Source organism: Ictidomys tridecemlineatus, chromosome 6 (genome assembly GCF_052094955.1).
Source record: "Ictidomys tridecemlineatus isolate mIctTri1 chromosome 6, mIctTri1.hap1, whole genome shotgun sequence".
Taxonomy (NCBI): Eukaryota; Metazoa; Chordata; class Mammalia; order Rodentia; family Sciuridae; genus Ictidomys; species Ictidomys tridecemlineatus.
Genome location: NC_135482.1, coordinates 199,979,237 through 200,001,760, shown reverse-complemented (window position 1 = coordinate 200,001,760; position 22,524 = coordinate 199,979,237). Strand labels below are relative to the sequence as shown.

At 52.5% G+C, this 22,524-nt stretch overlaps 1 protein-coding gene across 6 annotated transcripts in view; it reads left to right on the top strand.

Annotated features, from left to right (window-relative positions):
• Window positions 1–22,524, top strand: part of Rasa3 (RAS p21 protein activator 3) — a 117,792-nt gene that overhangs the window by 48,466 nt on the left and 46,802 nt on the right. For 5 of the 6 annotated variants that reach the window (XR_013423553.1, XR_013423554.1, XR_005732257.2 and 2 more), the window contains one exon: window positions 19,313–19,430. Coding sequence is in view for 3 of the 6 variants with exons in the window: in XM_005342345.5 (XP_005342402.1) it covers window positions 19,313–19,430 (118 nt within the window). In the remaining 3 variants the exon portion in view is untranslated. Of the gene's footprint in view, window positions 1–19,312; window positions 19,431–19,717; window positions 21,696–21,863; window positions 22,522–22,524 lie in introns of those variants that run through there. The other variant, XM_040281765.2, reaches the window with a different exon arrangement.

Here is a 22,524-nt window from a genome sequence, read left to right as displayed (position 1 = left end):
CAGGCAGTTCTGCCCACTCCTAGGCCCAGGCCCTGCTGCCCACCAGGCTGGCACTCCCTGGCAACTGCCCTGAAGCCACAGTTTTGTGTTGTTTTTAGGGTGTACCGCTGACTTCAGTGGGAGGCTGGGCTGCTGGAAGCTGGTCTGTCAGTCACCCTGTACCCTCTCCCAAAGCCCCAGAGCTGGCTCGTGCTGCAGAGGCCCTGGATGCTTGCTTGCCGAGGCCCTGGGTGGGAGTGGCCTGCTTATAGACGCCATACTCCAGAACTGTCTGGAAACCTGCTTGCTGTGATGTGGGGAGTGGTGTGAGGTAGAGTGGGTGTGCCTGCTAATCGGAGCTGCCAGGTTGGAGTGGTAGAAGGGGATGAAGCTTGGAATTGGGGGTGAAGGTCTTTAATTTTACTGGACATGTTAATCACAGATCTTGGGTGGGGGTGAAGTTATTTTTTTAAAGGCTTCCCTTTGAGTGGGCACTGGATGCAGTGGGGATCTGGGTGTCTGCTCCTTGGAGCCTTTCAGAACAGCTTCCTGCTGGCCTCAGGCTGCCCTGAGCTGGGGGCCACAGTTGTGAGGGAGGTAGGCCTCATGGTCCCAGACCACACAGACCATGGGGGGAGAAAAGCCCCTCCACATGGCCTCATGTTCATGGGGTGGGGGAGTACTCCATCATGTTGAGGAAGATGGGGAGGGGTCGGGGTGTACACAACACACGGCTGCTCGCCTGTACCTGCACACGTGACATGCATGCTCATGGGTACCTGCCTGGATGCATATACATGTGCAAACACACCAATGTGAAGTTTTCCAAATCTGAAAACTTTCCACAGGTAATGAGAACTGTATCTTTGGAATTAATTTTTAATTTTATGAAATGGCCACCTCTGATTAAGAACACACTTTATCATTAAAAATAAACACTAGGTCTCTGTTTCACGTCTTCCAAGACTCTGTCCACCTGAGGTGCAGTTCTCCCTCGCTGCATGGCTCTGAGGAAAGGGTGCCAGCCCCTTCCCAGTGGCATGGGGGGATCTGTCTCAGTTGCAATATTTCCCTTGGAAAGCAGAAGCAGGAGGGCTGGGGACAGGACTGCAGGCTGATGGTGGCACCACAGGACCCTGCTTCATGTTCTCTGCATGTCAGTCTCACAGCCACCAGAGGCTGAGCAGGGGCAGGCTTGGCTGAGGGGGGCCCAGGCATCGCCCTGGGCCAGGAACACACACCTGTGCCTGGGTCTCAGTCTTCCCACTTCCAAGGTGCTGCTCAGGTTATAGAGTCCTCATGCTCTCAAGAGCAAGTGCAGGGTCACACAGGATGGTGGTCCTCAGAGCAGGACACCTGGGAGATGCTCACCCTTACCGAGGGTCCTCCTGATGTCCGAGCGCCTCAGCTACCCGCCAGGGGCAGCTGTAGCCATAGAACCCCTCACTCCCAGCTTCCTGGCGTTGCTGCACATCTCTGGGAAGTCACTTTTCTCTCAAGAACTTCAGAAACCAGGAGGCGAGGCCGGGGTGTCTTGCAGGCTTCTGTTGTCAGGTGCCTAGTGAGCCTCACCTGGGTCTGAAAGCAGGGGCTTCCTGGTGGCAGGTGGCCTGCTGCACTAGCTGGTCCAGGGGAGCAGGTGCAGAGGAGCACACTTCTGTGATGCAGAGTGGGAGCCAGGCAGTATTGTCCCCTGATGACATTCGGTAGGGACTGGAGATTTTTTCTAGTGATTGAGGGTTGCCATTGGCACACACTCAGGTGATGCAGGGTGCTGTCCAGCACCCACAGTGCACAGGGTCCCCCAAAAATAAGCAACGCAGGATGTGAGTGGAGCAGTGGGCAGGAAGCCTTGTGTATTCCTGAATGGCACGTGGCAGGGAGAGAAGAGGTGTGGACCATTTTGGATACCTGCAGGTATCCAGGTGTGTCTGACTCCAGGACTGTGATCTTGAAGAGCTGTTCCACCTTTTAGGGGCAGAGAGCAAGTGGATCTCTGCACATCTGCTGGTGAAGATGGGTGCGTGGACTGCATTGTGCTGTCCAGCACTCTGTGGACCCAACATCAAGGCCCTAGGGTCAAGGGGCAGTGGTACACTGGGGCCAGGAGGCCTGGGTGGACTCAGCTCTGCAGTTTACTAACTGCATGTCCTCTGCTAACTCACTTCACCTCTCTGCCTTAGTTTTAGTGCCATAAAACAAGGCTGGTGACAATAGTCCCTTTCTAGGGTGGTAAGGAGGTGGCCTAATACGTGTGACCTACTTGTCCCTGTTGACACAGACCTGGCTCACCTGGACCCTGCTGCCCTCTTTGTAGGAGCTCAGTGAGGCTTGGGGAGCACCAGGACATGCTCAAGGTCAAGGCTTCTTTGGGGGCCACGGACTGGGTTCATGACTGTAGAAAAGACTCTGTGGGAATGTGGGCTTTCTCCATGAGCGGAGCAGAGCATATGGGCTGGGCCAAGCAGGCACCAGCTGGGGACCAGCTCTCCCACATACTCCCACTGTGCTGTGCCCCCACAGGCCAGAAGCAGGGGCCAGCTGATCATGGGCTGGGACCTCCAGACTGTGAGCCAAGATAAACCTTTCCCTACGTCATCTAGGCATTTGTCACAGCAGCAGAAAGCTGACTCATGGGCATGAGTGATTCCATGGGCAGTTTTGTAACCCGTAGGAAGTATTCCCATGCTGCCCCAGCTCAGAGCCAGGGCCACCTATTGCCCACAGTGCAGCCTCCGTGGAGAGCTGGTGCAGGCTCCAGGGGGAGCCTTGCTCTCAGTCATCAGGTTGTTCATCTGCTGAGCCCACGTCCACAGAGCTCACCAAGGGATGCAGCTGGGACCCCAGGTGCTCTGCTCCATGGTGGCACTGGGCAGCGGCCCTCCATGCTAGGTGGGCATGGAAGTCGTAAGACCCCGCAAGTGAAGCATCAGGGGATCTGAGGTGTTTCTGATTCCAGCTTGTCTAGGGGAACCTCCTCTCCTGTTCAGCCTGCCACTGCTTGCAACATGGACACTCAAAATACCAGAATCTCCCTGCCTCGCACCCTTCCGCTCTGTTGATGGGTCTGGAAACAGGAATTCCAAGAAATGACTGCCAGAGCAGGCTGCAGTGAGGCTGCCTCCGGCCCCCAGGTGGACACTAGATTCTGAGGGTTAAGAGTGAACAAAGGTTGGTAAAGAAGAGAGACAACTTACTGTGACAACTAAACTGAGTGCACAGTGGGGTAGACCCCTCGGGGACTGCACCGTGAACAAAGCCTCAGAAGAGGCATGGGCCATGGTGCACGTATACCCAGTGAATTGCAGATGGCTGACAAATGCTGATTAAGTGACCAGCCTGTCCTCAGTCCCTGCTCCCCCACAGACCTGCAAGGCAGAGGTGCCCCAGAGCCTGTTTCAAGATAGCTTTGGACTCTAGTCTAATAAAGGAAACCTCAGGAAATCCAGAATAGAAAGCACAGGACCAGAGGAAATTCATTTTAAGCTCCACAGATGAGTTTGCAGTCTAACCGAGGAGTGTGGACTGCCTTGCTTGGTTAGGGTCCCTGGCACTGAGCTCATGTCTGCTTGGGGCTTAGAAGTATGGCTGTTGGGCAGTGGAGACGGGAGAGTGTGGGCCAAGTGCCTAACCTGGAGCCTCCTGTGCCCCAGCCTGGGTTCTGGTGGCAGCATACCAGACAGGCTTCCTGCCAGCCCTGCTCTCTGTGGAGGTTTGTCAGGGGCAACGGGTCTGCACAGCACTGACCACTGATCTACCATGTCCAGGGAGAATCTGCAGTGTCCTTTGGTCCACCATCAGCCTCACTGCAGCGACAGGCAGCTCCGAGTGCTGGGCAGTACTCATGGCTGTCAAGCCCCTTCAGGGCTGCTTGCTCCCCTCATCCGTACTTGCTGTCACCAGCTGGGTCTTGTCAGAGCCTGACTTCCACTTTAGGTGCCGGGGGCTCTGGCGCTGCGGAACTTAAAACACTGGCTTCTAATGGGTCCTGGGAACCAAGGCAGAGGAGGCGCCTGTTCCTCCCCAGCAGCACCCGGGTAGGGGGCTCTCTTCTCTGAGCTGCCGCTGGTGTTGTCCACCAAGATGGGTTTACAGTCCCCAAGAGACCTCACTGCCGACCGGGAATAAGTCCTAACCCTGCCACTGCATTTGCAGGTGTGGGAAGAGCGGTGTGACCAGAGGCTGGGATAAGAAGGTTCTGCAGCCTACAGTGGAGATGGCTTTTGTGTGGGTGCTGCAAGGCAGTTCTGTGCAGGGCAGCAGGAGGGCTTTATTTCTCTCCTGGTGGAACGGAGAGCTTGGTGGGCTCCTGTTGGCTTCCACTCCCTGCCGATGCTGTCGCTCAGCCCAGTTAGGATGGCACCTGGAGGGTGGGTCTGCTCATGCCCGTTGCCCTGCCACATGGGGGTCTTTAAGGGGGCTTCCCACTCCCCAGCAAGCACCATGAGTATGTGGACTTGCAGGAATTTGTGGTGTGTGCTCCATGCAGATCTTCACAGGACTGAGGAAGCCTGGGAGCCCAGCCCGTGCAAGCCAGAGCAGGCCGTCAGGAACAGCTGGACTGGCAGCCACTCGGCTGCCCTGTACTGCCGCAGCCATAGATGGAGCACCGGTGGGGACAGGTTGCCTCTCTGTCCCGTCTTAGTTATGGACACTGACATTGAAGGTGCACATAATCTTCCTATGCCATGAAATGTCCTTTTGATAATTTGAAATTGCATAGAAGTGTGAAAACCTGTTTGCAGGTATTACAAGACATTTCAGGGACTGTGCTCTGTCTCTCCCAGGTCCAGGGCATTGCAGCTGTGGGCCCAGATTGGGCCCAGTCCCAGGCCACTGGTCCATGGGTCTCCACTCTGTCCCACCTTCATTTTTTTTTTTTTTTTTTAGAGAGAGAGAGAGAGAGAGAGAGAGAGAGAGAGAGAGAGAGAGAGAGAGAGAAGAGAGAAGAGAGAAGAGAGAATTTTTTAAATATTTATTTTTTAGTTATCGGTGGACACAACATCTTTGTTTGCATGTGGTGCTGAGGATGGAACCCGGGCCGCAGGCAGGCCAGGCGAGCGCGCTGCCGCTTGAGCCACATCCCCAGCTCCCACCTTCATTTTTCAGTTGATCCTGACCAGTTCTCTTTGTCCTGACTCACCCTCTTTCTGATTTCAGTAGGAGTGCTCTTTCCCTTTCCAGGAGTGGCCTCTTAGCTCTGTGGCATGCAGGAAGGACATGGCTTTCAGGTCTGCCTTCGAACTCTCACTTAGGTGGCTCTGGTGGTATCCACGCCTTCAGGGACAGATGGGTGGCTCCTCTGCCCTTCTGCATACACAGGCCCTCCGAGCCAGCTGAGCTCAGCCTCTGAAGGAGACAGGAGCTTCAGAACCACGGGTGGGCCTGTCTGCTTCGTGGGCAGAAGAGCCTGGTCCTGTTGCTGCTAGTCACAGGGCGTCTTCCTCCAGGAGCCAGTGGGTCTTCCTGGTCTTTGGAGCTGAAACCAGCCTCTGGTTTCAAGTGCAGGTGGGGTGGGCGTCCGGGTGCAAAGGGCCCAGAACCCCTGCCCTCTGAATCTGGAACCTGTGCCTCAAGGCAGACGTGTCCCTGGGAAAGTCTGGCGTGTTGTGCTTCGTGGAGGCGGGTGGGCGTTGAGCACTGCAGGTGTGCCAGCCTGCACCAGGTGGCACCTGTGGTCGGAGAAGCGGGGATGGTGCTCCGAGGGTGCTCCAGGTGAGTCACAGCTGGGCTGTGCCGTGCTGTCAGCTGGGAGCTCTCTCGTCAAAGAGCACCTGCCCTCCCAGCAGCCTGGAGCTGCTGTGTCTCAAGGCCTGGGTTCCAGAAGGACCGTCGGAAGGAGCCTGCCAGTGCGTCAGAGGTCCGGGCGCATTCCTGCCTCAGTGGATGTCCAGGCTTTGTTCGTGGAGAGAGGACCAGCTGGGTCCTGCCCTGCTCTAGCCTGTGTGGTGTGCGCTTTGACAGCCGGCCCTGGTGCCTGGCCTGGTCAGCCTCATCTCGCATCCTGTGGCTCTCACCTACTGGGAAAGAGGGAAGCAGGTCTTCTGTGCCTGGGGTGTGTTGGTTGACTTTCCCCACATTGTTTGACGGCTGGATGCAGATTGCCACTGTGAGGGACGACAGAGGCTGGAGACAGGGGTGATGGGAGGGCATCAGCTGGACACGGAAGGCCAAGCAGAGTGGTCCGTGCATCAGAGAGCACCTGCTGTATGCCACACTTTACCCTGGACCAGGGCCTCGAGTGGGCCCAGCCTGCATTGCCCTGGGTGAGTCCATGGTGGAGGTGCGGGCTACTCAGCAGGCCTGTTCCTATGACCAGGCTAAGGTCATAATTATCTGGGGACCATTCACCAGCTGGGGCCTCTGCCCGAGTCTGCACTTGAGCAGGATGCTCGCTCCTGGGGAAGCCCTTGGGATTCCACCTGCTCCAGGGTCTCGCTGTGGTGGAGGTGGCCCGGGTCGCAGGAGAAGCAGCCATGCAAGACTGCTGTGTCCAGAGTGGGCCTGCCCTGGCTGCCCATGCATGCCCAGGTTAGCTTTTAGCCTGCCTCGTCAGGTTGATGGTGCTGCCGCCCTGCTGCGGGCTCTGCCCTGCACCCTGACGTGCGTGTGCTCTGTGTGGCTCGGTGGTGCCGAAGCTTGCAGGAGGGCTAGGCCCGCCATGGGGCTGTGCTGTGGCCCCGGTAATCCCTGAGGGACTCAGAGGACCCCTTTGAAGAGCAGCTGCGTCCCAGCAGGCAGGCAGGACCATCCCCATAAACTGGTGGGAAAACTGAGGCTGGAGAGTGGCTCGGCCTGCTCTGAGGCCCTGGCTGTGGGCTGGCCCAGGGACGGGGCCCTTCCTACGTTTGCACACCAACGGAGAGTTAACTGGCTACAGCTAGTATTTTGTAATTAAAATGTCTTAAAGAGAGGAAAGGTAGTTTCTTGATAAGACTTAATTTCAAACATACACAGAAGTCCTGGACGCTGTGGAGCAGCCCTGGGTACCACCAGGGTGGGGCTGGGGCTCTGGGAGCCTATGGGGAGGTGGCTGTGGCCACACACCTGGGAGGCCACAGCCTGTGCCCTATTTTCAAGTGAGCTTCTGTCAACAGCGGCTGGGCACTCTGCCTGGTGCTGTCTCCCTATCTCTCTCCGTCTCTGTGTCTCTCTCTTTTCTGTGTGTCTCTGTCTCCCTATTTCTCTATCTCTCTTGTCTCTCTGTCTCTTCTCATGGATGCTTGGGTTTCGGAAGGTCTTCCTGACCTGCTTCCTCTAAGCTACACTGACCTGCTGGTTGGCAGAGTAAACAGGTGCCTGTCTACATCCCAATTCTGGCTCCTCCCAACCTCGTGGAGCCACTGAGTCATGCCCAGAAGACGGAGGGTGCCCTGGGTGCTCATGGAGGCCTGGAGGAGAGGAGAGGGCTCGGTGCAGGAGGAGGTGCCCTCTCCTTCCTCACGGGAGATGGTCGACATGGGAGGTCAAATCAGTTGAGAGTCCCGCAGCTCCTTTGATTAGCTTTTTTACTTTCTTCCTTATTCCAGTGAATTCTGACACCCTGTGTTATGTGTACCCATCTGGTCTCTGTCCCCAGTGGCCTATGGCCCTTCCAGTGCAGATAGTTATGTCAGACCAATACGGATGCTAAAAATAAATCTGGGCCAGGCATGGTGGTGCACACCTGTCACCCCGGGATGACATCTCAGATCAGGAGGCTGAGGCAGGAGAAGCCTAAGTTTGAGGCCAGCCTGCACCATTTAGTGAGGCCCTAAGCAACTTAGCAAGACAAAATAAAAAATAAAAAGGGCTGGGGATGTGGCTAGGTGGTTAAGCGCCCCTGGGTTCCATCCCTAGTACTTAAATAAACAAATAAATGAACTTGGACTCAAAAAGCTTTTGAGTTTCAAATGAGCCCCCGACTGCTTGTGTGTGAGTATCGGGGGAACCTGAGCTCACGTGGAAGTGCAGAGGGGGCTCAGTGGGGGCTGTGGCGGAGGCAGCAGGGGGCATCAAGGCTGCCACCTAGCCGAGCTGGGGTTAGGACTGGCCTCAGTCCCTTCTCCTGTGTAGCAGGGACAGAGGTGATGCTAGGGGACGACAGTGACGTTGCTGAGAGCTGTGGTGCTGACCTGAAGGATCAGGAGGCAGAAACCGTGTCCTGGTGGCTCCTGAGAGGGGCAGGCGTGGGCTGTGGAGCTGGCTCTTGGCCTTGGCAGAGAGCTTCTTCATGCATTTTGGGTTCCTGCCCAGAAATAGCAACAGCGGCTCCTGGTAAGTGAGCAGAGCCTCCCAGGAGGGGGAGTGGCAGGTCTCCACCCCAGCCTCACCTCGAGGCCCTGCCCTGGGCTGCAGGTCAGGCCCAGGGCCACCACCTCCTCTCCCAAAGAAGGAACTCGCTCTCCTCTGGGCCAGGCTGTGAGTTTAGCGGAAGGAAGCCCTGCTCACGCATGTGCCTGTACGCTGCTGGTGGAAATGTGGGTGTAGTGGCTCAAGAGTGTGAACCTGGATCCCTGGAAGACACAGCTCCTGGGCACACGCAGGACCACGGGGAGCGCACTCAGGGATGGCGTCTGTGGCCACGTACAGAGCGCCATACAGCAGCTGAGAGGTGGGACACCCAGGGCCATCAGCCCACCACATGTGGGCTCTGCACAGCTGTCCAGCCATGAGAGGGAAGGGGCTCTGCAGCTCTTCAGTAAAACAATCCGGCCACAGACCACCAGTGTGGCTCATCCAGGCATGGTGGCTGGGCCTGTGGGGCGGGCGCTGGGCAGAGTCTGGCCGCAGTCTTCACGGGTAGAGAGTGTTCTCCCGTAGGCAGAGCTGCCCAGCTCCAGGGACTTGCTGTGCACAGCACTGTGAGGTCACCCTTCCTGATGAAGCTGCCTGAGAGAGAGCCATGGTGTGAGGGACTGCTTGGCTGCTGTCCACTCAGCCTGGCCCCGGCTTCTGTCCTTCTGTTGGGGGAGCAGAAGTGGGGTGTTCCCATACTGGACTGCAAAGCAGAGGCCAGCTCAGGAGGGAGGCCTAGCAGAGGCAAGGAGATGGACAGCCAGGGCTGAGGCCATCTTAGCAGAGCACTGGCCATGGACTCCGCACTGCTGGTGTCCTCAGGAGCCCAGCTGTGAGACAGCCAGGAGCAAAATGCTCCTCAGAATGTCCTCTGAACACCTCAGGTTCAGCCTGAGCCAGAAAGAGCAACAGAAGGTCGCACTCCTTGGCTTGTGCCCCTCTGCCACACATCATTTCTCCGGGCATTCCTGTAGTAGGCTGCTTCTGTCCACATGCAGCTGGAGCACTCTGCTCTCTTGGCAGAGGCCCATGGGGGACCGCATAACCCATCGTCCCCCTTGCCCAGGCCCCAGCGGTGGAGAAGAACTTCTCTCCTGGAGGACTGGTGCTTCACTTTTAAATAGGCCACAACAACTGTGCATTCCACCATCTTTCCATTTTCATCTCAGCTACTGGGGAGCTCAGCTCTGTTGAGTGCTGATTTATGTGCTGTGGGGTTAGTAGATGTCCTTTGGCTTCCTCTGACCAGTTGGAACTTTGATTTCCATGCTCGTGGCCATGCTTTGTACTCACCTCTCGTCTTGTTCTGTTCATCCTGTCCGTCATGGGATCCGAGGGAGCTGGAGGTCACACATCTTTGTACTCACCTCTCGTCTTGTTCTGCTCATCCTGTCCTTCATGGGATCCGAGGGAGCTGGAGGTCACACATCTTTGTACTTACCTCTCGTCTTGTTCTGCTCATCCTGTCCGTCATGGGATCCGAGGGAGCTGGAGGTCACACATCTCTGGAGGAGCTGGTGGCGCCACGCCTGTGCAGTGGTTGATGGTGTACTCGGTCAGAGATGTGGCTTAGAAATCCCTCTAGTGGAACTGCAGACTGTCATGCTAAGTGAAACAATCTATCCCAGAGAACCAAAGGGTGAACTCTCTTTCTGATATGCGGATGCTGACTCACAGGAGGCTGTGGGGAGGGAGGCCTGGAAGTTCACCTGGTTGGAAAGGAGAATGGGGTGGGAAAGACAGTAGAATGAATCAGACATCACTTTCCTATGTTCATATATGAACCTACGACCAGTGAACTCCACATCACGTACAACCCCAAGAATGGGAATTGTACCCCATGTACATAGGATACATCAAGTACACTCTACTGTCACTTATAGCTAAAAAGAACAAAAAAAATAGAGTTCCAGAGCAGAGCCTGCCTGGAGTTCCCTGGGAGAGCCACCCTGCGCCCATGCAGACAGCCACCCCGCGCTGGGGTTCCTTATTCACCAAAGTGAGGCTCCACAGCCCACATCAGGAAACCTACAGGCTTGAGGCTGCCACCACCATGAAACTGAGTTATTGCTGCTTCTATTAAGGGACAACAATAAGGACCTGGTAAGACGTCACCAAGGCCCCTGTGGCCTGGCTGCACCAGAGGTTTCTCTACTAGGGTGCTGACAGTTGCCCTGTTGCTGAGGTAACAGGGAGTCTTGCATGGAGTTGCCAATCTCTTGTTTCGTCTACCAGCATCGCCCTCTCACTAGTCATATAACCTAATACCTCCATATTCCACATCCTACCTCATCAACATCTCAACCAAACCTCCAGTCCCCGCTTCACCATCAGAAACTGTAAACCTTTATGCAAACCTATTGACTACATGGTAGAAAATAATCAAATTCATCATTTCTGTTTATAGTGACAAAACTTGTAAAGGTAAAAATAGAAGCTAACTGATCTATTGAGTGCTGTAATATTGGACTCTCCCTTAAAGGTGAGGTATTGGTAACCTGTAGGGACACTATAAGACAACAGGGAAGAAGCTGTCATACCTCAGATCTGCACTGCAAGAGAGGAAGACACATAGACAGCATGAAAAAACAAGGGAGGAAAGTGTCCCCAACAAACCAGATCACTACAATAGAATCCATAGGTAGTGCAGTGGGTGAAATGTCAGAGAAGGAGTTTCAGAATTTACATAATTAAAATGATCTGGGAATTAAAGAATGACCTAAGTGAGCAGATACAGGCAAAAATCAATCAAAGAAAGAGATAAGAGAACAAATACAGGTGACCATCAATCACACCAACAAAGAGATAAGAGAGCAAATGCAGGTTGCAAGAGATTACTTCAAGAAAGAGATAGAGATACTGAAAAAACCCAAACAGAAATCCTCAAAATGAAAGAAACAGTAAGCCAATTAAAAAACTCAATAGATAGCATCACCACAGACTAGATCACTTGGAAGACAGAACCTCAGATAATGAAGACAAAATATACAATCTTGAAAATAAAGTTGACCTCACAGTGAAGATGCTAAGAAACCATAAACAGAACATCCAAGAATTATGGGATACCGTCAAAAGACCAAATTTAAGATTTATTGGGATAGAGGAAGGTTCAGAGATTCAAACCAAAGGAATGCACAATCTTTTCAATGAAATAATATCAGAAAATTTCCCAAGCATGAATAATGGATTGGAAAATCAAATACAAGAGGCCTATAGGACACCAAATGTACAAAATTACAACAGATTTACATCAAGTCACATTATAATGAAAATGCCTGATATATAGAATAAGGATAGAATTTTAAAGGCTGCAAGAGAGAAAAATCACATTACCTATAAGGGAAGACCAATTCAGATCTCAGCAGATTCTTCAACCCAGACTCTCAAAGCCAGGAGATCCTGGAACCACATATACCAAGCTCTAAAAGATAACGGATGCCAACCATGAATCTTATATCCAACAAAATTAAGTTTCAAATTTGACGATGAAATAAAAACCTTCCATGATAAACAAAAGCTAAAAGAATTTACAGCAAGAAACTCTGCACTTCAGAACATTCTTGGCAAAATATTCCAGGAGGAGGAAATGAAAAACAATAATGAAAATCTGCAAAGGAAAGAACTACAGTAAAGGAAAAACCAACCAAAGGAGAAACCAAGTCAAGCTAAATACCAAAAATAAACAAAATGACTGGTAATACAAATCATGTCTCAATAATAAGCCTAAATGTTAATGGCCTAAACTCAATCAAAAGACATAGGCTGGTAGATTGGATTTAAAAAAAAGAAGGCCCAATAATATGCTGCCTTCAAGAGACTCGTCTCATAGGAAAAGATGCCCACAGACTGAAGGTGAAAGGTTGGGATAAAATATACCATTCACATGGCCTACCTAAGCAAGCAGAGGTTTCCATCCTCATGTCAAATAAAGTTAATCAACAGGGATAAAGATGGACATTTCATTTTGCTTAATAGAATCATTCATCAACAAGACATGACCACAAGACATATATGCCCCAAACCATGGAGCATCTACATTCATCAATCAAACTCTTCTCAAGTTCAAGAGTCAAACAGATCACAACACAATGATTCTGGGTGACTTTAACACACCTCTTTCACCTCTTTAACACACCTCTTGATAGATCTATCAAACAAAAGCAAAACAAAGGAACGATAGAACTCAATAATACAATCAAAAACTTAGACATAACTGACATATAGAGAGTATATTATCCATCAACAAGCAAGTACACTTTCTTCTCAGCAGCACGTGGTCCCTTCTCTAAAATAGACCATGTTATGCCACAAAGCAACTCTTACTAAACAAAAAAAGTAGAGATGCTACCCTTCATTCTATCAGACCATGATGGAATGAAATTAGAAACCAATGATAAAATGGAAATTAAAAGCTACTCCAACACCTGGAGATTAAATAATATGCTATCAAATGAACACTGGATTGCAAAAGATTTCAAGGGGGGATTAAAAGAGGTAAATGAGAACACCCATACCACAGATGAAGTCTCCGGGACTCTGTGAAGGCAGTGCTCAGAGGAAAGTTCACTGCATGGAGCTCATTCCTTAAAGAAGAAAAAGTCAACAAATGAATGACCTCACATGACATCTCAGAGCCCTAGAAAGAGAAGAACAAATCAACCCCCAAAGCAGTAGGAAACAGGAAACAATTAAAATCAGAGCTGAAATCAATGAGATTGAAACAAAAGAAACAATGGAAAAAATTGACAAAACAAAAAGTTGTTTCTTTGAAAAATAAATAAAATTGATAAACCATTAGTCATGCTAATGAAGAGAAGGAGAGAGAAACTCAGATTACTAACATCCATGATGAAAAAGGACATATTACGATGGACCCTACAGAAATATAGAAAATAATTAGAAATTATTTTGAAAATCTGTACTCCAATAAAATAGAAAAACATCGAAGGCATCGACAAATTTCCAGAGGCACATGATATGCCTAAACAAAATCAAGAGATATACACAATTTAAACAGGTCAATTTCAAGCAAGGAAATAGAGGACACCATTAGAAGCCTACCAACCAAGAAAATCCCAGGACTGGATGGATACTGACTGACTTCTCTAAGACCTTTAGAGAACTAACACCAATACTTGTCAAACTATTTCATGAAATGAAAAAGAGGGAGCACTTTCAAGCAATTCTATGAGGCCAACATCACCCTGGTTTCAAAACCAGACAAAGACACATCAAAGAAAGAAAACTTCAGACCAATATCTCTAATGAATATAGATGCAAAATTTCTCAATAAGATTCTGGTGAATCATGATCAAGTAGGGCTCATCCCAGGGATGCAGGATTAGTTCAACATATGGAAATCACTAAATGGAATTCATCCCATCAATAGACTCAAAGATAAAAATCCTATGATCATCTCAATAGATGCTGAGAAAGCATTTGATAAAATACAGCACCCCTTCATGTTCAAAACACTAGAAAAACTAGGTATGACAGGAACGCTCCTCAACCTTGTAAAGGCGCTCTGTGCTAACCCAGGCCAACATCATTCTAAATGGAGAAAAGTTGAAAGCATTCCCTCTAAACTGGAACAAGTGGATCCAGGACCTAGGGATGCCCTCTGTCACCACTTCTATTTAACATAGTTCTTGAAACTCAGAGCAATCAGACAGATGAAAGAAATCAAAGGGATATGGATAGGAAAAGAAAAACTCAAATTTTCACTATTTGCAGATGATATGATTCTATACCTAGAAGATCCAAAATATTCCATGAGAAATCTCCTAGAACTGATAAGTGAATTCATCAGAGCAGCTGGATATATAATCAATACCCATAAATCAAAGGCATTTCTGTACATCAGTGACAAATCCGCTGAAAGTGAAACTAGGAAAACCACCCCATTTACAATAAATACTTGGGAATAATTTAATGAAAGAGGTGAAAGATGTCTACAATGAAAACTACAACATGTTAAAGAAAGAAATCAAAGAAGACCTTAGAAGATGGAAAGATCTACCTTGCTCTTGGATATGCAGAATTAACATTATCAAAATGACCATACTACCAAAAGCACTATACAGATTCAATGCAATCCCAATCAAAATCCTAATGGCATTCCTTATAGAAAAAGAAAAAGCAATCATGAGATTCATCTGTAAAAATAAGAGAGACAGAATAGCCAAAGCAATCCTTAGCAAGAAGAGTAAAGCTGGTAGCATCACGATTCCAGACCTTAAACGATACTACAGAGCAATAGTAACAAAAACAGCATGTTATTGGCATCAAAATAGACCTGTAGACCAATGGTACAGAATACAGGACACAGAGTCTAACCCACATAACTTTAGTTATCTTATATTAGACAAAGGCACCAAAAACATACATTGGAGAAAAGATAGCCTATTTTAAAAAAATGCTGGGAAAACTGGAAATCCACATGTAACAAAATGAAATTAAACCTCTATCTCTCACCATGCACAAACCTCAAAGTGGATCCAGGACCTAGGAATTAAACCAGAGACCTTGCACCTAATAGAAGAAAAAGTAGGCCCAAATCTCCATCATGTTGGTATAGGCCCCAACTTTCTTAATAAAACTCCTATAGTGCAAGAATTAAAACCAATAAACAGGATGGCTTCAAGCTAAAAAGCTTCTTCTCTGAAAAAGAAAAAATCAGTGACATGAATAGAGAGCCTAGAGAATAGGAGCAAATCTTTACCACAAGCAAATCAGAGCACTTATCTCTAGGATATATAAAGTATTCAAAAACCTTAACACTCCCCCCCAAAAAAACACCCAAATAACCCAATCAATAAATAGGCCAAGGAACTGAACAGGTACTTCTTGGAAGAAGATATACAATCAATCAACAAACATATGAAAAAAATGTTCAACTTCTCTAGCAATTAGAGAAATGCAAATCAAAACTACTCTAAGATTTCATCTCACTCCTGTCAGAATGCAGTTATCAAGACAACAATAAGTGTTGGCGAGGATGTGGGGAAAGAGCAATTCATGCATTGCTGGTGGGACCGCAAATTGGTGCAGCCAACCTGGAAAGCAGTATGGAGATTCCTTGGAAAACTGGGAATGGAACTGCAATTTGACCCAACTATTCCACTCCTTGGTTTATACCCAAAGGTATAAAAACAGCACACTACAGGGACATAACCATATTAATGTTTATAGCAGCACAATTCACAATAGCCAAATTATGGAACCAACCTAGATGCCCTTCAGTAGGTGAATGAATAGGGAAACTTCGGTATATATATGAAATGGAACATTACTCATCATTAAAAGAGAATAAAATGATGGCATTTGTAGGAGAATATAATGATATATGAAGCAAGTCCATCCCAAAAAACCAAAGGCTGAATATTTTCTTTGATATGAGGATCTTGATTCATAATGAGAATTGGGGGAGTATGGGAGGAATGGAGGAACTTTAGATAGGGCAAAGTGCAGGGAGGGGGAAGGAGGAGGCATGAGGCAGGAAAGACAGTGGAATGAATTAGACATCATCACCTAAGTACACGTATAAGACACAAATGGTGTGAAAATACTTTGTGTACAATCAGTGTCTATATGTGAAATAGGAAATGAGTTGCATTCTGCCATCATGTATAACAAATTAGAATAAATTTTTAAAACTGGGAAAAACAGAGGAGAAAGCAATTCTGTCTGGCCTGCTGGTGGAGTTCTGCTCAGTTCAGCACCAGGGGCTGCAGGGCAAGGTGGTTGTGGGCGCTGCAACAGCAGGGGTTTGGGGCACAGCGCCATTCTTCTTGAGAACACGGCTGTTGCCATGTCTTGCCAAGTGTCGGAGCTAGGACACATGTGCTCAGGTTGGATGGCTGCAGGCTTGCCCAAGGCCGGAGCCGTGGGTGCTGTTGGTGGGCCCATGAGGCAGGCAGCTGGCCTCCAGGGGCCCAGGGCTCTGGGCACAGAACTGTTCATGCACTGTTTCAAGAGTGATCAATCACTGTTGAGTAAAGGAGCACCGTGTGCTAAGTGGGCGAGAACAGAGCTGGCAGTCCTGGTGCTGGGGATTGGGTTGTGCTGCTTCACGGTCTACGTCTGTGTGGTCATTCTTCAAGTGCTGCTTTGGCTTCTGTTGTTCACTGAGAGTGGAGAGGGCTGGTGAGCAGGTATGGGCGTCCACAGCTGTGTGGGGTGGAGCTGCAGGGATGCAGCAGGCAGCTCTGGGGATGAGCCTGAGTTGCTTTCCTTCACCTGTGTGTGCACTCCCTAGCAGTTCAGCATCTGCTGGGTGCCAGGGCAGCTCTCCCTCCTTCTGTGGGCAGCTGTGTGCCTAGAGGGAGGAACAACATGCTCTTCCTCTGGGCAGACAGGGGAGGCCATGATGCCTGGTCAGGAGGGAAGGCTTGGCCTTGGGCGTGCAGCCAGGGCTCAGCCCCCGGGAGCTGGCTGCACTCCTCCACGGCTCCTGGGTCTGCTCTGCTGGGCCAGGTGGAGCCCCAGCCGTGGGGAACCTGCCAGAGGACACGCCTGGAGTGGGCATGGCAGCTGCTCTGGTCCTCCTGGTCCGAGGGGCCTGCTTGACCTGGCTCCAGCTGACCAGTTACTCTCTGGTGTTGCTGTTTCCATAGCAACCAGCATGCTTCTGGCTGGTCCAGACTTGAGGCCAGTTGGTGCCTGTCTCACCAGCTGTTCAGAGGACGCACCCTGCTTTCTCCGCCAAAGGCACCTTGCCGGAAAGTGTCACTCCTGCTGCTGGTGTCTGGAGGTTCTTTGCATAATAAACAGGGAAAAACCTCAACTCTGAGTTTTCCACTGAAGACCGTTTCCCACAGGACTTCCAAAGTTTCCCCTGAGAAACAGAGGAACTTACAACATCCACACTCATTGCAACAACAAGATACAAACCAACCAAAACAAAAAGCCCAGAAAACCCCAAACGGAAAGCAAGTGAGAAGGCAAAGGTGCCAGAACCACTTCGAAGGCTGGGGCTGAAGGTTGGCAGAGTGCCGCCAGCTTCGGGTTCCGATTTCTGGACTTTGTCGGAGCCATCAGTCCCCATCCAGAGCTGGGAGGTCACGGGCTGCCTGGACATCAGCAGTCTCCCCTCTCCCCTCCCATTCGGGGCCTGGTTCTCCTCCTGGTCTGGGATTCCATCAGGCATGTGACGCGTGTGGGGCTCCAGCCAAAGGTGCTGCAGAGGTCTGCCTCTGACCTATTGGAGCTCGCGGGTGTCTTCATGACCCCCCCAACAAGAGGCCGCCCGGAGAGCCGCCAGGGCAGCCCCACGGGAGCAGCTCCAAGAGGCCTCCTTTGGGTTCTCCCTGCACAGCTGACAGCCACCGACCGTTCCTCTGTGATGCCCAGATGTGAGTCCCAAGGCCTTTTGGTGGAGATCGTCTTGGAGCAGAGGGGCAGAGCTGGGTTCTGCTTTCACAGGGAGGAGCCTGAGGTCCCAGACACAGAGGGCATGGCAAAGGTCCCATGAGGGTGACCCCAGGCAGCTCTCGAGGTCACAGCTGGTGTGGTCACACCCCACCCCCAAAGCGTGCCAGTGCATTGCAGATAGGGTTCATTGACACGGAAACGTCACCCGTTAGACTTCGGTGAACTCGCACCTTCACTCAGCGTCCAGACGCATCCATGAAAAGCTAAAAGAAGCCACAAGTCGCATGTGTCCTGCCTTTGGGCTCCACTTTCAAGTTGGCACTTGTGCAGGACAGGCCTCCTGTCCCCGCCCCCGGTGGCAGCACCGGGCCTTGGCGTGCAGAGGCCCAGTGTGGTGCGAGGCGATACGGGCCTGGTGTGGTGCTCGCCACTCTAAGACGGGGTGCTGGGGGGCTTCTGTCTGGATTGGTTTGGTTCCTTTTGTTTTCAGGGTCGACAGGAGACAACTCCCTGGTCCCTGAGCAGTGCTGGCAGGCGCCAGGGGGTGTCCAGCATCTGTCTTTCCCAACCTGTGCCTGATGCAAGCGGAGCCCGATGCCAGGTGCTGCTGGTGTCAGAGTGGCTCAGAGGCAGACGCGGCCCTTTGAGGTGAGCCCAGTCCTGGATGATCCCTCCAGCGCTCAGCGTCAGACCTGCTCTTTAGGCCTGCAGACCCCTGAGGCAGAGCAGGGCAGAGCCTTCTGCAGGGCCACTGGGCGCTGGTGCCCCGAGGCACCCCCTGTTTTCTCCAAACATGTTCAGATGTTTCTGGGAGCTGCTCTGAACAGGAAGGACCAGTGGAGGGTGCACAGGAACCCAGACAATTCATGTTGCTGAGGATGTGGGGAAAAGTTTCACTCATACATGGCTGCTGGAATTGCAAATTGGGGTCACCACTCTGGAATGCAGTATGGAGATGCCTCAGAAAACTACAATAGGAACCACCATTTGACCCAGCTATCCCACTCCTCGGTCTATACCCAAAGGACTTAAAATCAGCATACTACAGTGATGCAGCCAAATCAATGTTTACAACAGCTCAATTCACCATAGCCAAGCTGTGGAACCAACCTAAGTGTTCTTCAACAGAAGAATGGATAAAGAAAATGTGGTACATATACACAATGGAATATTACTCAGCCTTAAAGAAGAATGAAACTATGGCATTTGCTGGTGAATGGATGGAACTGGATAATATCATGCTAAATAAAATAAGCCAGTCCCCCAAACCAAAGGTCATATGTTTTCTCTGATATGTGGATGCGAACCTACAACAAGGGAGGATAGGGAGGAGAAGTCTAGAAGTTCATTGGATGAGATGAAGGGCAATGAAGGGAAGGGAGGGGGCATGGGAATAGGAAGACCGTAGAATGAATCAGAAATAACTTTGCTCATATGAGTACACGGCCAGCGTAACTCCATACCATGTACAACCACAGAATGGGGTCCCTGTGTGTGTACGATACGTCAGAATGCCCACTGCCGCCGTGTGGGTCTGAAAACCACGGTGGGTAAGGAGAGTGGAGGCACAGAGGCTGAGTCACACGCCTTGCCTGAAGTGACCTTGATATTGGGAATGTGCCTGTGATCGGGAGGTGCTGGGCGTCGGTGTGCCAGGTGATGACTCCTGTCACCTCCTCTCTAGGTGAAGCCAAGAACCTGCCCTCCTACCCCGGGCCCAACAAGATGCGGGACTGCTACTGCACGGTGAACCTGGACCAGGAGGAGGTCTTCAGGACCAAGGTCGTGGAGAAGTCGCTCTGGTGAGTCCACTGTCCTGTGCTCGCTCGCCACCGGGTTCCCTCTGGGCAGTGCCCCGTGCTCTTGGCCCTAGGCCCAGATGGGGGGCTCTGCAGGCCGGCGGTCACTTCTGAGCTTCTGACCTGGGCCCTGATGTCCGCTGCATGCTCCTAGCTGGCCACCCCCCCTTTCCACCAACACCAGTGGCTCTTTTCAGTAGAGTCCACTGCCAGGAAAGGGTCAAGGGGTTTGAGAGGGGAGAACATTCTAGAAGTTTTCTTTTCAGCATCTCCTTTTGCATTTTCCTCAGGAGAGTGTGTGATGGCACCGAGGTGACTTAACGCTGAGAGTCCTAGAAACGTCTGTCCATCGGTTAGAGGAAGGCATGGCCGAGGAGAAGTGGCCTGCCCTGGCTCCCAGCCTCCCTTGGGATGGGGTGTGGGGACTGGTCAGGACGGCATGTCCTGGGCCAGGGGGGCCAGCCTTCTTCTGAAGAGGCCTGTGCCGGTGGCGGGAGCAGGTGGGGACAGGGAGGCCAGCGGGGCTGTGCAGGGGCTCAGAGCCCCAGCAGGAGACCTGGGCCACCTGTCTGTCCTCGGTGTCACGGAGTGGGCCGCAGTGTGGTGGGCAGGCAGCCTGCCAAGCAGGCACTGATGGAGGGAGCCAGAGACTCCCCCTCAGCCCGAGTTCAAGGCTGGGGTCTCAAAGCAGCTCTTTTCCTTCTGAGGACATTTTTAGCTGCTGAAGGTTTTCTTGCTGTTGCTTCCGAGTGGCAGCACCCAGTGCTGGGCGGCGGCCGAGGCCTGGCCCCAGGCGGCTCAGTCACCCTGGCCCCTCCATCTGTGTAGGCCCACCCCTTCCATCGTTTTGACTGGGACCCTTGGGCTGCTGGGGTCTGGAGTGGGTCCAGGGAGAGCCTGGGACTGGGGCAGTGGCTGAGTCTCTGGTAGAGAGGCAGGAGGGCCATGAGCCCTGAGCTGCAGCAGGTTCATGCCGCAGACTGCCCTGTGCCTGCACCGGGTGTGCCAGAGGCCCGAGGAGGGTGCTCCTGGGACTTGCCTGGGTCCTGGCTGGCTCCTCTGCAGACTGCTGACTGGGGTCGGCGGGACTCGTCTCCGTCCTCTCCATGGGGTCTACTCTCAGGTGAGGTGGACAGGCCCACGGTCTTCCAACATTTCGCAGAAATCATGGTTTCTGGCTTGGGGGCCCCAGCGGCTGCCTTGGGCACAGGAAGGGAGGCGTGCCCGCGGCCAGGAGTGAGCAGTCCGCGGGCAGAGCTCCTCGCAGGCAGTCCACGTTCCCACTTGTTCGCTTTTGGCTGGGCCAGTGCTTCACGGAGCTCAGACAGACAGGCCCAGGGGCCCAGGCCCCAGGCACAGAGAGGAGTCGGCAGAAGGGCCCCTGCCCCACCGGCCGGGCATTTGCTCCTCACGAGTTTGCAGCCTGGAGGGCTGTGGTTCTGCAGCCCCACTCCACCTGGGCCCGGCCAGAAGCCAGTCAGTGTCTCCTGTGGTTGAGCACCTCCAGCCCCCTCTTTCCATCACACACTAAGTCCCAAGAACAGGACTGGAAGGGAAAGAGTGCAGGTGTGCCCAGCCTTGAGTCTACCTGCAAAAGAAGCTCGTGGCCCTTGGCGCCTGCAGCACAGAGTGCAGTGACCCAGCTTGACTTGTGGAAGCAGAAGCAGGACTCCAGGTTGAGCAGGTCAAGGCCGATCTGAAGAGCAGAGCTCCTGGAAGTGAAGGGCAGCGTCTAGCTCCTTTGGTGTTCAGCTGACCTCAGGAGGCCAAGGGAGACGGGAGGTCATTTGGAACCTTGCTCAGAATCAGCAGGAGGCCCAGGGACGTGGAAGGTGGAGGACAGGGCGGTGGCAGCCCCACTGGTCTGGTCACCCAGGAAGAGCATACTAGGGCTAGCTCAGGGTCCCTGTGGCCTCAGCTTGGGGACAGGGCCCAGAGGCAGTGGGTCTCTGTGGAGGGTTAGGTGAGAGGGAGATGCCAGACCTGTGGGTGGCTGAGGAGCAGAGCTGAGGGCCTGGCCCTTGAAGGGCGCTGGACACCTCACTCCTCCAGCACAAGGCTCAGGAAGCCAGGGCTGCCCTCCTGGGAGCCCGCAAGCTCAGGGCAGCCTTTCCTTGAAGAGCCGACGCTGCTGACACTCCGTGGGCAAAGTCACTGCAGGAAGCCCAGGAGCCCATCCTGCGCACCTGCTCGGGCGAGAGTGGATGGTTCTGTGCCAGAGCAGCAGAGCCCAGGCCTTCTACAAAGACGTCCACAGACTCTCCACAGGCAAGGGACAAGGGCAGCCCCCGCCCTTCCTCACTCACACAAGCTGCTTCTGGGGTCCACGGGCGCCGGGCCTTCCCCGGGGGATGGGCTGCCTGGTGCCGCCTGGGTGCGTGGCCCTGTCAGTGGCTGCCAGGCGGTCCTAGGCAGCGTCCCCTTCTCCTTTTCCAGTGCGGGCCAGAGGCTGCCAGCTGCCCCTCAAAGTCTGAGCTAAGAACTGCTGGAGCCGGCTCCCCCAGGAGAACCAGCCCCTCTCCCGGCCTTGTCCGGTCTCCAGGAAAGTGACTTTGGGAAGTTCAGAATGTGAACTTGGTCACATGGCAAAGCTGGGTCCCAGCCCTCCTCTGGCAGCCTGTCACCATCCCTGATACACCAGGGACTCTGTGACATGAGCGGGAGTCTGCTGAAAGCTCACAGGCCCCGGGGGTCACCTGGCTTCCGCCCCAGGGTGCTGCCCCCAGGGCCTGGAGGGGCAGCTGAAGGGCAGAGCAAGGCACACAGCAAGTGAGCCTCTGCTGCGGGTTCCTCAGTCCTCGCAGGAACATTCCACGAGTGTCCGGGGCGGGATGGGGAGGCGGTCTGTACTGGGGCTTGTTTCCCGTGTGGCGCTGACACTGCTGCCTCTCCACAGTGTCCTGTGGCCCCGCAGAGCCGTCCGGGGCTGTGCAGGGACCCTGGCTCCCGGAGCTCTGCACCTGCTCCCTTCGTGGTCCTGTGTGGGGTGGCAGGCCCCAGAGCCTCCTCCCAGGCTGAGACTTCTCCAGATCCATCTGGAGATGTAGACACAGATGTCAGCCGGAAGCTGCGCTCCGCAGTGGAGACCCCACAGGTT